Source organism: Phocoena sinus, chromosome 2, assembly GCF_008692025.1.
Source record: "Phocoena sinus isolate mPhoSin1 chromosome 2, mPhoSin1.pri, whole genome shotgun sequence".
NCBI classification, from domain to species: domain Eukaryota; kingdom Metazoa; phylum Chordata; class Mammalia; order Artiodactyla; family Phocoenidae; genus Phocoena; species Phocoena sinus.
The window spans coordinates 141,116,422-141,132,973 of record NC_045764.1 but is presented as its reverse complement, the minus strand read 5'-3'; the positions used below and the strand labels follow the sequence as shown (position 1 = coordinate 141,132,973).

General features: G+C 40.8%; 1 protein-coding gene and 1 pseudogene across 1 annotated transcript in view; both read right to left on the bottom strand.

The window, feature by feature from the left end:
- The window catches only part of PPP1R36 (protein phosphatase 1 regulatory subunit 36), a 30,685-nt gene extending 14,426 nt beyond the window's left edge, over positions 1-16,259 (bottom strand). Inside the window, 8 exon segments of the mRNA XM_032621747.1 lie at positions 3,012-3,110; positions 5,259-5,325; positions 5,420-5,514; positions 6,033-6,119; positions 13,640-13,687; positions 15,178-15,252; positions 16,060-16,127; positions 16,209-16,259. Of these exon segments, the coding sequence (XP_032477638.1) occupies positions 3,012-3,110; positions 5,259-5,325; positions 5,420-5,514; positions 6,033-6,119; positions 13,640-13,687; positions 15,178-15,252; positions 16,060-16,127; positions 16,209-16,259 (590 nt within the window).
- Positions 16,260-16,390: 131 nt separating this feature from the next.
- Positions 16,391-16,552, bottom strand: LOC116750101 (annotated as a pseudogene).

The following is a 16,552-nucleotide window of genomic DNA, read 5'->3' as shown; positions in this document are numbered from 1 at the left end:
ATAGGAGTAGTAATACAGGCTGTAGTAATAGAGCCAAGTACTATTGAAGGATTTGACATTAACCTAACATATGAGTCCCCCCGTGGGATTGAAGCCAGGCACCAAAGTCTGTACCCTTAACCACTATACTACATTGCTTCTTAATAGGTAGGTCAGTAAGTTATTAACATACAGTAGCTTGATGGAAAGTTATGCCACCATTAAAAATTATGATTACAACGATTGTAATAACTTGAAAATACTTATGATGTTTAAAACTGCATACATAATTGTACCTTTGTTCAGAAGCTGTAAGTCCTAATTACAGATGGATAAACTCAGGGACAGAGAGTCGAGTTCATTGGTAAGGGATGTGGGGACACCACACTGTGGTTTAGGCAGAGACTTTGGAGTTAGAGACCTGGATTCTAGCCTCAGCTCCATCACTAACTTGGCATGTACAACAGCCATTTAACCTCTCTGAGCCTTAGTTTCATCATCTGTTAAATGTGGATAAGGGTTTTTCTTCTGGAATTAGGGCATTTAGTCATCTAAGACCATCAAAGTGTATCTTTAATATCCTTCTGTAACTCTTCCTGCTCTCCTCTCACAGGTTATAGGCTTTCCTTCCAAGGGCCAACCACTAGGCTAAGATAATATGCATTAACTCATCTAATCTGGACAATAACTGTAAAGTGAATGCTACTATTATCCCTATGTTATACCTCACTATTTTGACGGAAATTAATTTTTTTCTTAAAGTTATTTATATCCAGATATCTCAATGTAATTTATATTTGTTTCTATTATAATAAATAAACCAACTGACTACTGGAAGCTTGAAAATGAAAAGTTGTTATGCTTTTTTTAGAATCACACCATAGAACCATTAATTTTAAGGCTTGGATTTTTCTTTGTCATTCTGTAACTGATTCCTTCCATGAAAGTCTACCATATATCACTGGGTTCTAATAATTTTTAGTATATTTTATTTTATTATTTTTTAATAAATTTTTTAATTTATTTATGGCTGCGTTGTGTCTTCGGTGCTGTGTGCGAGCTTTCTCTAGTTGTGGCGAGCAGGGGCTACTCTTCGTTGCGGTGCACAGGCTTCTCATTGTGGTGGCTTCTTTTGTTGCGGAGCATGGGCTCTAGGTGCGTGGGCTTCAGTAGTTGTGGCATGCGGGCTTAGCTGCCCCGCAGCATGTGGGATCTTCCCAGACCAGGGCTCAAACTCGTGTCCCCTGCATTGGCAGGCAGATTCTTAACCACTGCGCCACCAGGGAAGCCCTTTAGTATATTTTTAAAATAACTAAGAAACCTTTCTTCTGTTATCTATTTCTATAAATTAAGAAATGAAACAATGTCTTTGCTTCTTTTTAAAATTTTTATTGGAGTATAGTTGCCTTACAATATTGTGTTAGTTTCTACTGTTCAGCAAAGTTAATCAGCTATACATATACTCATATCCCCTCTTTTTTGGATTTCCTTCCCATTTATGTCACCACAGAACACTGAGTAGAGTTCCCTGAGCTATACAGTAGGTTCTCATTAGTTATCTATTTTATACATAGTATCAAGAGTGTATGTATGTCAATCCCAATCTCCCAATTCATCCCGCCCCCCCACAACGTCTCTGCTTGATTAGCAACAATCCACAGAATTAGAAAAAAACATACAAAATATAAGCTAATATGCTATCAAAATCTAATAAATTTCTTCTTTGGAAATAGTTAAGACTCCTCAAACCTTCTGAGCCCACAGCTGGCTTGAGCCCATTTGCTTGCTACCACAGAAACACTTCATGTTCTCTGGCTGCTCTGCTAGATGTTGCATATTATAATGGCTTTACTATAGCAGTAGTGTTTGAATTATTTATTTGGTTCTTTACAAAACTGCTATCCCAAGACATTTATCTATCCACAAAATTTTTCAAACTGCCTGTTTACATGCAAGGATCTTGCATTTTGAAAACATTCTACAACAACAAATTGATGACTCTATCCATCATTCCTAACAGCAAAATCACTGGGTCGGTTCCACATATAGTGGTGAGGGCAGCCTGGGCACTGGGAAAGTTCCATGGCTTGCAAAGGCCACCAAGCCTGAGAGGCATTGTTCTGCTCTGGATTCTGAGTTCCCAGATTTTTGCCCTGTATAGCTCCGAGCCACCTCCACCTAAAGTGATTAAATTCTTCACATGTAGCCTAAGAAGTCGTTTTCTTTTATGATATATAATATCATTTTGGTCATATCTGTTAATTTTTTACATTCTTAGTTTTTTTCATTAGATGCTTACAAACCCTTTAGCAAGAACTTTGTAAGCAAGACAAACACAGAAACAATATCTCTATCTGCACTGTCCAATATGGTAGCTGTGAGCCACATGTAGCTACTGAGCACTGACTGTGGCTAGTCTGAATTGAGGTATATTGTATTTGTAAAATAGACACCATTTCAAACACTTACTACAAAAAAATACAGTATTTCATCAATAACTTCCTAGTATTGACTACAGGTTGCAATGATAATATTTTTGAGTCATTGGGTTAAATAAAATATCTTGTTAAAATTAATTTCACCTGTATCTTTTTACATTTTAAAAATATGGCATCAGAAAAGTTTAAATTACATATATGGCTCTCACATATTGGGCATACTCTTCTATTGGGCAGTGCTGGTCTATATTATTTGCAATATTTAGTTAACAGAATACCCATCTGAATTATTCAGTGAGACTTAAAACTGGTGAACCCCTTCCTGTAAAATGTTTTAGCATACTCCAAGATTTTAAAATTTCCATCATCTCTTTACCCTAGACAAAAGTTAGTTTTAATACTGGCAGTGATAAAGCTTTAAAGTGCACTACAGGGAATTCCCTGGCAGTCCAGTGGTTAGGACTCGGTGCTTTCACTGCCAGGGCCCCAGGTTCGATCCCAGGTCGGGGAACTAACATCCCGGAAGCTGCGTGGCGTGGCCAAAAATAAATAAATCAATCAATAAAATAAAGTACACTAGAAAATTCTACTTACACCACACAGCTTTTGGGTTTCTTTTCCTGTGAGATTTTTTCCAAGTAATAATATAAATAGTACAACAATGCCATGAGGAAATTGTCAAGATTCTTATTCCTATGGGGAGATTAAAAGAAAATAATGAAAACTTATTTCAAACAAAAAGCTTGTCATAAAAAAATATATGGGCACACAAGAATAAGTAGAAACACATGTTACCATACCCATCACACAACTAATTTACCATTTAAAATTCTATCTACTATAACTGTTGAAGATATAAGAAACCTGATTTTCGTAAACAAAATTTTTTGAGAGGTTATAACTGAATTATAGCTTTGCTTACCAATTAGTTTTCATATTTAAAGTGTTTTTATAATACAGGTAATTTTTTGTTGTTGTTTAAAAAATGTACACAAATGTGGGCTTCCCTGGTGGCGCAGTGGTTGAGAGTCCGCCTGCCGATGCAGGGGACATGGGTTCGTGCCCCGGTCCGGGAAGATCCCACATGCCGCGGAGTGGCTGGGCCCGTGAGCCATGGCCGCAGAGCCTGCAGGTCCGGAACCTGTGCTCCGCAACGGGAGAGGCCACAACAGTGAGAGGCCCACGTACCGCAAAAAAAAAAAAAAAATGTACACAAATGTAACAAGTAAAAAGACTCTCCCCTCACTCCTCTGTCACCATCCTACTCCTTAGTGGCAGCCACTGTTAAGAGTTTGGCATGAATCCGTCCTAAACCTTCTAGAGCATAGGCAATCACATATAAGGTCCTCCCCCACCAGCACACATACATATGCATGAATATATGCCTTACTTTTTTTTTTTTTGGTAACAAATGGGATAATGCGGTATATACAAGTCTTTGCAACTTGCTTCTGTCACTTACCTGTGTAACATGGACCTCTTTCCATGATACCATGTATAGATTTTCCTCACTTTTTTAAACAGGTGGATAAAGTATGCTATACTTCATAATTTATTTAACTAATCCTCTACTGATGGATATTTGGGTTTTTAAAAAATATTATAGACAATGCTGCAGTAATTATTCTTATAGCCACATCTCTGAGTAACTTCCTAGAAGTGAAATTGCTAGGACATAGAATATCTGCACATTAAAGTTTCATAAGTTTTGCTCTCCAAAAAGACTGCATCGATTTACAATCCCATCTCATTTGTTTTAAAACTAGAAGGCTTTGTTTTCTTTCTAAATATTCTTACAAGATTTTTGCTGCTTCCTTTCTAGCCCCAAACGGAAATTCTTACTCTGGCATGCATTCCTTAACCATACCTTGAGAGCAAGATGAAGATGACCATTGCAGACTTTTTTTTCACAGTATTGATAACTACCTGTCCTAGGTTGGGTTCTCCCAGAAACACACCATGAGACAGACTTGCGAGTAAGTAGTTTACTAGGAAGTGATCACAAGAAACATCAGTAGGGGAGTGGGGAGGTGAGATGGAAAGGGGGTGTTAACAAGTTCATTATCACTGTGGACCAATGTAGTTCAGTACCATGAGGGACTCTAGGAGACAGCGTAGAAAACTTAGAATTATCCTGACAGATGGAAGCTGGGATATTTATCTACCAACTCTCCCTCCAGCATATCATTGATTGGAGGCTGCTTCTCGGGCACTGACTTCCTAGTGCCCCAAGCTTGTCCTGTAGCCCTGCAGGCAGGCTGAGTGTGCTCCTGCCATAGAATAAAGCTTCAGGCAGAGAATCTCAGGTGTTCGCCATATGCGGCCTTTACTGAATGCTGAGGGAATCTGTGAGCGCTGCCCACAGCATAGGATACCCAACTCTCACTGAGCACTTACAAGTGCAGCTGCCAGGAGAAGCACCTTCCACGTACCGCCACGTGGAGACACCATTACTTCCAATTTTGTATCCAAGGAAACTGAGGCTCGGGAAGATCAAAAAGCTCACCCAGAGTCACACACCTAGTACTTGTTGGGGCTGCCAAGCCTAACTAGTGGAGAAAACTGATCTTCAGTAAATGAGTATACCCTTTAACCAACATATACATAGCGCAGTCTCAATGGGACGCTGACGACGTGCTCACCATACTCCTTGCCCTGGACTTTATTTGGGGCTCCTGTAACTTCTGGCTTCCTCTCTTTGGTCTCAGTCTTGGAAACTGAATCCTGAGAGAATGGCTTGCATAGAGCCAGCCCTTTCTCCAAAGATCAGATTTGTCTTCATTTATCAGATGGGATGGTTTCAAAATAAAAGATCTAAAATGTCTCACAAGCATTACATACCTCAGAAATGTTGTAAAAGAACAGATATGCTGCATCTCAGTATCTTGTAGCAAAAGCAAAGCAACAACTGAAAGGAGAGAAGATGGACAATTGAAAGAGGGACAAAGAGCTGCCTGTTGACACCAGGTAATACATGTAAGGATGATGAAGCAGTTACTCACATTTAGCATCGTGGAGTGTAACATTGCCCTGCTGACTTCGTTTCTCTATGCCTTTGGGTGACTTGTCTCTTAAAGCAAACCTTTTATCTGTCAACCTGTTTTGGGGATATAACAGTCTATAATAGTGCTTTGAAAGGTTTTAGTTGTATTTTATCTACCCTGAGGCACATGAGGTGTTTACTATAAAGTAAGGAGACCCTGAGTGTCATGTGTGGGTTTCATTTAATGTAGGATCATTTTGGAATACATTTTATTAAACATTGTATTTACTATGCTAGGGGTAGGAGGAATGCACACTGCCTTACATAAAAGGTAAATACCAATTTGATCCAAAATAGATCATTTAAATCATCTATTTTTGGCATAGCTATCATTTTCATTTTTTTTAAAGAAGCTGAAAATTTGCTAATAGCCAAATTATCACAGGGATACATTATTGGGATGATTGTAACTCCCACCATAATTGTGAAATAGTGCATGTTCCTTCCTTGATGGCTATTTGCATTTCAACCTAGGAAGACGGGAATGATATTTTCTTAGCATCTGCAGAGGCTTAAGCCATTCTGCTGAGAGGTGCTATCAGCAACACTGCCATGGTGCTAAGTTAAGCTACCTGTCTGAAGCTGGACCATCAATTTCAGCAAAGTGAACTGCTTTGCCTTTCTTTCCTCTTTCTCTGAGTTCTACTGCAGGTGTAAAACTGTAATAGAAATGAGAAAATTAGGAACTTAACCTTTTCCCGGGGGAAACTAATCAGAGCATGACCATAGCTCATGGAACCTGAGGAGCAGCACATATTGTGAGTGTCCTGGAGAGGATCTGAGGCACAGCTGTGCTTAATTCATGTATTTACATGTGGTACAATCATCTAAAAAAGATGAAAAGATCAGACTTTACACTCAGCCTTTACGTATCACTAGCCCCCTGAATACCACCATACACAAAACGTTTCCATCTGAAAATGCTGCGGTAACTTCAGAAGAAACAGAAAGCTCGTGATCAGTTTGGAAGGATTTTTTGATTTACTGAGTACTTGTTATGTGCTTCTAAGCATGACCTCATTCAATCTTCACAGCAACTCTATTAGGAAACTATTACTACTATTACAATTTTTACATATGAGAAAGATTGAACCTTAGAAAGATATTAAGTAACTGGACCAAGATCACTTAACGAGTGCCAAGGCCAGGACCGGGCACAGGTTCTCTAGCCACAGGGCCATGTGTTTACCCGCCAGGCAGTCCTGCCCCCAGAGCAGCCACCTCGTTATCACCGCTGTGGACTCTTCTAGAAGCTTGAGGATCTCGAAGAAGGTTTCAGGACCCTTTACTTAACTCAGGGTTGCTTTGACTCTATAGTTTTTGTACAAGCATTACCAAGCAGTAATGGGCCTAACTAACCATGGACCACAATTAAGCAACAAATAAATGTGTACTGAGGCCATACTCTGTGTCAGGCATTGCTATAACATTGAAAATAAGTGGTGTCTGATTACAGTCAATGCACAGACTCTCAGGATTATCAGCAAATGCTTAATAGGAAAACAGAGAAAAGCGTTTTGAAGACTAGCAGGATGTGGTTCCTGCCTCATAGAGAGTTCATTTTCTAGAATTGTGGTGTCTACCAAATACATTGGTTTGGTGACCATTGTGGATTATGACGTTTATTTTTCTGCCTGAAACAATGCCATGTTGATAACACCACCCAGAAGCTTAATCTCTGCCCACAGTTACATGTCTCTCTGTTAAATTTAAGCATAGATATAGTAAGTAGAAGCACTTTCCCCCAGATTTTAGTCATTCCCTAATCATGCATATATACTCTTTATCATCTCTTTGTCAACACAACAGTTTTGAAACAACTTCCTTTAAAATTTTTCTGGGATTGGTTACCCACAAAGTCATCATTTTAGAGAAATACCTCCCATGGGAATGATAAAGTTAACCAGTTTGGTACTTTCTTCTTCCAGGAGTTTTTGCCAACATCCTGGCAATATTCAGGTTGTAGACTAGGTTAGAATCTAAAAGCATGTACATGATATCACCTCAAGGGAATGATTTTTTGTATTTTTCTTTCTTTTCAGACCACTGGCACCAAGTTGGTTAGTGGATGTAGAAATTTCTAAACTTTTCATTCTTTCTTGTCCTCTTCTTATCACTGGTCTCCAAGGATTGGGTATTTAGAGGGAAGGTGTGCTGAAATACTGAGGAGGTGGCAGGAAAAAAGAAATGAAAGGATACCAAATGGTGATGCTGGGTACCTCCAAAGAGAGATGGGGCAGAGAGGAGGCATAGTGATGAAGAGAGCTATCTTCCACAGCTGTATACTTCTGTATTATTTCAGGTTATTTTAATAACAAGAATGTATTGATTTATTATCTGCGTTCCTAAAAAAAAAGTTGATAGAGGAAGAAACAGTGCATTGTTGATACATTCTATTGACAGGCCATTTAGATAGCCTTTAACAAAATCCTCAATTCCCCCAAACATTCAGACATTTTCTAAGAGCTCTTTGAAGTCCATTCTACTTGCTGGATATCTAATGTGTGGCATTAACAGAACCACCCTAAACAAGAACACAAAGTTGTTTTCAGTTTTCTCTTGGACCGTCACAACATTCTGGCCACTTACAAGCCATTGGCTGTTAACTTCCCTAACAGGCTAAAGAAAACTCAGGTCACCAGCCCTTCCCAGGGTTTCTCTTCTCTAGAAGATGAGAGAATATAGATAGAAACACCCAATTTCAGTTAGTGTCAAATGAAATTGCTTCCCTCCTAACCTTGCCTCAGTCCCATCCCTATAATTCAACATTTTTTGCCCTATTAGTTAGTTTGCCTGAGTTGATTTGAGACAAGAGAGCCTTAAGATAAGGAAAGGATACATTTGGATCAGGTCTATGAACTAAGTCAAATGAACTTAGAATTATAAAATCATAAGATCATAGAATTTGGGGGTTAGAAGACATCTAAAAGATCATCTGGTACATGGCTATCATTTTACTGATGGAGAACTAAGGCTCAGAGAGGCTGACCATGTCTCAGTATTTGAAACTTGTGGCAGGTAGTGCCTGCTTTTAGCCAGTAGTCTGGCATTTACTGCGAAACCTCTAGTCCTTATTCTCTGACCTCTGGACACGTCTTCTCACACTTGCCTGAATGGCTTTTCACTTGACTGAAGTCATTCTCCGGATCAGATGGTGAGATGGATGTCTCTTTGTGAGTGTCCTGCCATAGCTCTAAAAGCAGCCTATGTTCACAGTGCATTTGGAATCACTAAGAAGCATCACTAGTAATAATTAAAAATTGTCCTTTGAACTGCACCTCTGATTGGCTCCCAAACCACAGTCTGACCTAGATCTGTACCTTCTTCCGGTCTCCGTAGTCTCCCTCTCAATCTGGCAACACATTTAGAATCACAGACCACACTGTGTTGATGTGATTTCCTAATATCACAGCCCAGTCACATCATTTCCCTTTGCCCTGAAATAAATGAGAAAAAGCAGTCATATTTTCTCCTAGAACCCATCACTAAAATGCGGAGGGCTGGACCACTCCTGGCTTCCACACCAGTTAGAGCTCTTCAGTGGTTACTAGAGTCTTTGGTTAGGCTGTGTTAAAAAACAAGAGAAGTTCGAGGCTTCTGGAGGTGTAGTTTCCTTGGCTGTATGTCCTCAGGGGAGTCCATGACCTTGGCAAACACTCAGACAGGCGGCTGGTTCTCTCCCAGCTGGGAGTAGGGGGCACTTGCAACATGAATGGCTAGGACTACAGACACTGTGTCAGAGAGAAGCATGCCTTGTTGGTTGGCCCATTACTTCACCATTTAAAACCTTTCAATCCCCCCCCACCCCCGACCCCACGTGGCCTCTGAATAAAGTTTAAATTCGTCAGCATGGTCTGTAAGACCTTTCACGATCTTGCCCTGGTTTAAAACTTCTACTTCCTCTCTTAACACTCGCCTGGAGCTCTACACCCAGCGTACTGACCACTTGCAGTCTCAGATGTGTCTGGGCCTCTGCACGTGCTGTTCCTTCTGCCTAGAACGCACTCTCCTACTCCACAACCAGAGCTCCCTTTGCCTTGCCAACACCTTCTCCTCCTCAGGTCTTAGACAGCGCCTCCCCTGGGAAGCCCTCCCTGTCTCTCCTGTCCACTGGCTTCAGGAAATGCCCCCATTTAGGTACTGGGTCAGGGCATTTGGGTGAATGCAGGTTTCCGGAGCCCCGGCCCAGCCCAGTGTGGCAGTGGTGGCAGTTACTGAGGAGGGAGCTGGAAAGTGAGCAGCAATCTTGGGGGAATGAGTCAGGGTCGGTAGCACTGCTACCAAAAGATTCTCCTCCCAGTAGTAGCCTGGGAGGGTCTGGTTTACTTTCAGTAAGGAGAGCGGCATAGATATATCTTCCTGCACCTTCAAATTCCCAAGCTTTCCTGTGTCTATTACTTCCTTCCCACCATACTCAGCGGAAACTCTGCTTCTACCTTTTCCAAGCTAATCTGCGCTCTTGATCCCATTCCCACTTTCCTTCTCTTCTCTTCCATCTCTTCTTTCTACCCAAACAAACTCAAAATTTTCCTACCTTTATAACAAAAGCAACAAAAGTCTCTTCCCTTAGTACTGGATCCCCTAAAGGCTACTGTCGCTTTCCTTTTTCACTGGTAAACTTACTGATGAGAAACTAGCAAAAATAGTCTTTATCTCAGATTCTTCTCCTCTAGCTACTGTAATCTGATTTCTACTCCACTGCCTTCCTGAAATGGCTTCTCACCTAAGTCCCCAGCGACCCCTAAGTCCAAAGGCTTCTTTTTGCCCCATCCTGAGCTCTCTTTAGCATCTGACATCGCTGACCACTCCCCACTCAAATTCCCTTTCTTATTTTGCCTTTGAAGGCCTTTGTGTGTCTCAGGGCTTTCCTCCTGACCCTTCTAATCATGCTTTCTCTTCAGTTAGCTCCTCTTTCTTTGCCTGTCTGCTATTCCTGAGGGCCACGTGAAGATACCTTTCAAAACCTTAAGACATACACACGGATTAAGAGACATATCAAACCAACTGTAATGTATGGAAATTGTGTGGATCCTGACTGGAACAAACTTTTAAAATATTAGACAATAGGAGACATCTGGATACAAACTGCATATGTGACAAGGTTAAGAAATTACCTTTTGTATTTTTAGGCCAGTAAATAGTAATTTAGTTATATTTTTTAATAGAGTGCCTATTTTTTCTGAGATATGTACTGAAATACTTATAGATGAAATGATATGATATCTGGAATTTACTTCAAAATAATCAAGGGGTGGAGAAGATGAGGGTATAGATGATACAAAGTTGACCTTAATTTGGTGACTGTTGATGCTATGCTATGGGTATGTGAGGGTTCATTATCCCATTCTCCCTACTTCTGTTTATGTTTGAAATCTTCCAATATAAAAAGTTTTAAATATTTATATTTAGTTAAAATTTTTAAAATAACACTATAAGAGAAAGAAAAGCTGGCAACAAAGTCAGATGTACAATGATTTCAGGTACTGGAATTATCAGTCACAGAAGGTAAAATAAATATAATCAGTATGTTGAACACAAAAGAATAAAAATAAGGTGGTAAGCCTTAACACTGGTGCACCGGTGGTCTTTGGGGGCAGAACTGTGGCAGAACCCCCCACTTTCTACTTTTATATACTTGTTTTTCAACAAGTATGTGCAACTTTGTAATGAGGAAAAAAGATACGGAAATGGAGAGTAAGTTAAAAATGTATGTGTGTGTATACATACATAAAAGAAGATTTGGAAAGCTATACAATAACTGTTACCATGTTAACAGTCATACTCTTTATGTGGGATTGTAAAGTTTTTTTGGTTGTTTTCGCTTAATGGTATTTTCTGGTTTTTAAAAATAATATGATATTTTAAAACATTTCATAATTTTTAGAAGTAGGTATTTCCTAGGCTTCTGGCCTCAGTCAGTTCACTTTCCACTGTAATTCTGCACCGGCCCCTCTCAGGAAAACCAAACCCCTGCTTACTGAATTCTTGACCTGGACATCTCACAGGCAGGTCCAGTCAGCCCGTGGAACGCGCAGATACAGAGAGCCGATTGTACTATGTCATTTTATATAAGGGACTTGAGCATCTGCACATTTTGGGACCCGCAGGGGGCGGGGGTGTCTTAGAACCAATCCCCTGCAGATACCAAGGGCCGACTATATCTCAAATTCTGCACACTGAAAAGGTAACCTTGTTACCTTTCACCCCTCCATAAACATACCGGATCTGCCACCTTCCTTGTCTCAATAGACAATGCTGTCACCCACTCAGTGACCCAGACGTTCTTGCCTCCTTCCTCCCTTTGTCTCACAGCCAGTCTTACCAGCTACTTCCCCCTGCACACAAGGCCGGATTTATCTGAGTTGCCTCTAGCATGACTCTTTGACTCTGTTCTCCTGCAAGTCTCCATCTCCCCCTTAGAGTAATGCATAATTGTCTTGTCTCCCGAGTTCTAATCTTGCCCCTCCACGTTACTATGGGAGAGGGCTTTCTAGAGCACAGATGCAATCCCATGACACAAGCTCATAAAGGTTTGTGGAGTGACACCAAACAGAACTGGTGTGAGAAGAGTGACTGAACAAGCCTCTGCCTCTGCAGCTTCCATTCTTACCACTGTCTCCTCTCCACATTCTCTGCCTCAGCCCTGTCTCATCACGAATTGGGGTGACATAGTGTCTGCAGCATTGTCTCTGAAAAAAAAGAGCATGTTCCAGCTCATGAGTCCTCTCTGACTTCAGACCTACATTTTAATGTGTGATGGGACATGCTTAGACTTTAAAAGGGAATCAGTATCTACATTTCCAACAAAGCCAAACATTAACTTTGGCCTAAAACATACAAAAGTCTGCTTTCCTTTTCCTTAGCATCACCCCTAGCAGCTGGACTCCCAAGGTAATCCTAATACTCGGGTTTGCCACACAGTTGCTTAAACACAAAGCAGCTCCACTATGAAAACGTTGCCCCCATCTATTCTTCATGGTAGTCCTTTCCCCATCTTTAACTACACCCAATTTGTGTACTTGATACAGTCTGGTGTTTGGGGGGTTTTATTTTTACACTGTTTAAATTGAGGTATAGCTTCCATTTATGCAGTAAAGCACGTAAATCTTAAGTGGACAGCTTGATGAATTTTTTTTTTTAACATCTTTATTGGAGTATAATTGGTTTACAATGGTGTGTTAGTTTCTGCTTTATAACAAAGTGAATCAGTTATACATATACATGTTCCCATATCTCTTCCCTCTTGCATCTCCCTCCCTCCCACCCTCCCTACCCCACCCCTCGAGGTGGTCACAAAGCACCGAGCTGATCTCCCTGTGCTATGCGGCTGCTTCCCACTAGCTATCTATTTTACGTTTGGTAGTGTGTATATGTCCATGCCACTCTCTCACTTTGTCACAGCTTACCCTTCCCCCTCCCCTTGATGAATTTTCTACTATGTATATACCCATGTAACCACCACCCAAATCAATATATAGTCCATTTCCAGCACCTCAGAAGGTTCTCTTATACTTTCCCCTGCCAGTTGATAACCCGCAAAAAGTAACCACTATTCTGACCTCTATCAATACAGTTCTGTTCTTTTGTCTATTACTGTAAATTTTTATATAAATAAAATCATACAATATTTACATTTTTGTGTCTGGCCTTTTTCATTCAACATTATGTCACACAATCTACCTTTTAAATCGTACCATCCCATGTATATTCTCCAAACTCAAGTGGGGAATATACATGGGAAATCAATCAAGCCATTTTAAAGAATAATTTGGTAACGAACCAAGAGAAACGTTAGTTTATGAATGTGAATGTTTTATGAATAATAAAGTCAGTGTGAAGCTGATATCTGCAAATTCGTTACTAGGATCATACAGGAAAAAGTGCCACTTGGGCTGGGTTATTATTAGATTAGCACTGAAAAATTAGTTTGAAAAATACTACAAAATAATTTCATTTATAAAGATCAGTACATAAAAAGTATGGTGCAATTTTTATCATAAGAAGAGAGGATTGGGATGGCCTTTATATATATATGAAGACTGAGAAAAGAAAATATTGGCACTGAAAATTTGCACCCACATTTTCTTGTGCTTTACCGTGTATAATTTGACTCCTGTGATTATCCTGTCTGTCTAATCTCAGAGCTGTCTTGCTGTCTTTATCACTATCTCACATTCACTAAGTATGATGTTTCAGGAGCTACTCTACTGAATCTTCTGTGACGTATCTGAGAAGAGAAATTGAACTCACTGCTGTGGAAATGACAGATTACTCAAACACTGAAATAAATATTCCATGAAATGTAAACTTTTGATTTTGACTTTAATATAATGGTTAGCCTTTAAATTATTCATGTTTAAGTGCTATTAAATATTTAATTATATTTATAATGTAACTATAAATTACATCTGCACAGCCAACTCCTTTTCTGACCTCCAGCCCCATTTGACCGACAGCCTAAGAGATGTGTCCACGTCATAGCAACCTCAAACACATCACCAGTTTTGCCTCTTTTATTCTGTATATGGGGGAAGGGCAATCCCAGCCAACAAATCACCCAAGCCAGACACCTGGGAGCCAACCTAAGCACCTACTTCTCCCTCTCCCTTCACTTTCAGGCACTATATGGTATCAATCAATTCTATCCAAACATCCTGTCAATTTCATCTCTTGCATATTTCTTAGTCCTGCACCCTTTTCTCTCTGACTCTGTTTCTTACCTGGATAACTATTTATAAGCCTCCTACAATTAGCCTTCTAATTGGCCCTGTGCCTCTAGTCTTCCTCTGCTTGAATCTATTTGGTTGATTGTACTTGTTCAATAAACATTTGGTGAGTGCCTACTCTGTGAAGTTCTGCAGATGGCTCCAGGGACATGAAGATGACTAAGACAGTTCCTGCCATTGAGGTCTTGCGGTCTATCAGAGGGAGACAGTGTATAAAGTGGAAAGGACTTGGATAAATCTTGGTTCAAAATGTCAGTTCTGCTACTTACTGGCTGGAAGACTTTGGTTCAATGGCTTAATCTCCCTGAGCCTTGTTTCTTCATCTATGAAATGGAAATATTAGTGCTCACTTTCCATGGCTGTTTTAAGACTCAGAAAAATAAGCAAATGTCTGCGATATAACAGGTGCACAGCAGATAGTGGCTAGTTTTGTTAGTTTAGTGATACACTTTTAATAGAGTCAGTATTTTCTCAATGGAGAATTAAAATTAGTTTTTCTAACCTAATAATTTTACCTTGTAAAATTTACGGTCTACTGCAGCAGGTATAATATATGGTCCCATTAATGTAAAACTCTATTTCTATAACTCAAAAAGGCAATTTTACAAAGTAGTTAAGATTATGGACTGTTAACCAAGTAGACCTAGATTTAAAACATCTTAATCACCTCTGAGCTGTGTGATTTGGCCAAGTCACTTAGTTTCCTTCTTAACCCTTTGACATCAGTTTCTTCATCTGTAAAAGTGGATTAACACGCAGCTGTTTCAGAGGGTTGGTAAACTGATTAGCACGGTGTCTGATACATAGGAGCAGCTGATAAATGTCATAAGAAGGGGATGTCAGGAAGGCTGCCCAAATGGTTATCTCTGGACGCTGCGATTGCAGCAGATCTTTATTTTATTCTTTATACTCTTCTGTGCTGCTTGAATTTTTTTATCCCAAACACACGTAATTTTCATAAAAGCTATAATAAAGTTTTGTTAAAATTTACCTTCTGAATTCAAGAGTTCTGGTTTCATCTTTCCAGTACCACATCCCTAATCGTAATCCCAACTGCTGTAAAATGAAATGATTGCAGCAAAGATAAAGGTTCAATTTACAATCCACATGTCACAATGAACTTTTAACAATAATTCTCACTAGTTGCTATTTAACTCTATTCAATAAAGATGTAGCGTCTTAAACTGTTTTTTGTTTTTTTTTTAACTTGAAGCCAGGATTTTATCTTTTTTGATTGTTTTGGGGTGTAGTTTCACTAGAAAGGAAGGAAGGGAAAGAAGAGAGGAAGGCTAGGAGCCTGTCTCATCTCACCATAGTAATTTACTGATTAACTGGGACTCAGACCACAATAAACTGGTGCCCAAGGCAGCCCCAATCTTTCAGAGGAGTTAGACAGCAACTCTAATCCTGACCCCACCCTTCGGAGGAAGTGGGCGAAGTACCAGGTTATCCTTTCCAAGCCATGGTAGCTACCAGCCTCCAGCCTCTCCTCTGGGGATCCCACCCAGGGCAGGATCGCTTCCTCCGCAGGACGGCTATTTATTTTTCAGCCAACCAATTAGAGGTGGTGCGGTGGAACTTTCCTATACCCAGATATCTGTGGGGGGAGCCGGAATTCAATTCTGACCGTTTGCCGAACGCACCTCCATCGTCTGGTTTTTGTAGACAACTAAGCCCAGGTCTCCTCGAGTGAGGTTCGCCCCAGGCTAAGGCGGCGCCCCTGCTTGGGGAGGATTGAGAGCAGGGCCTTGGCCGAGGGAATGGAGGGCGTCGCTGCACCGCCACCGAGCCCCCGTCGGGCGCCGCGGGCGGGAGGGGGTCGGCTTTCCACCCGCCACGGGCTGGGGGCGGCCCAGGTGCACTTACATCCGGCTAGTCGGCCTGCGAGTCCAACCGTCGCCTCCTCGAATAAAACTCGGGCACACGATACGTGGTCTTCCGCTGGCCGCATTAGACCGACCGTCGCGGAGGCAACTAACTGCCCGTGAGCGCTGAGAAACCCCGCCGACGTTGGGCGGGGGCGGGACCCTGCTTCCTCCGCGGCGGTGGCGGGTGGGCGTCACTGCTGCCCATGCTGACACCTTTGGCTGCTGTGGCTCCCTAGCGTCTCACAGCAAAGCTGCACCGGGGTTCCTTCTTTAGAGGTCAGTTCTTCGTGCCTTCCCACCGAGAAGTCAACTGCATCACTGTTTTTTTGTTTTTAATTAGAATAACTTTTTTTTTTTGGAGTGGACAGAGCAAGCTCCTATTCCAACTCCCTGCTCCAAAAATCCACTTAGTATGTTATCCTCAGATAGAAGATGTATCAGATATTAAACTAATAAGAACAGATACTACACTTGATCTTAGCCAAAAGGTCTTCAGTT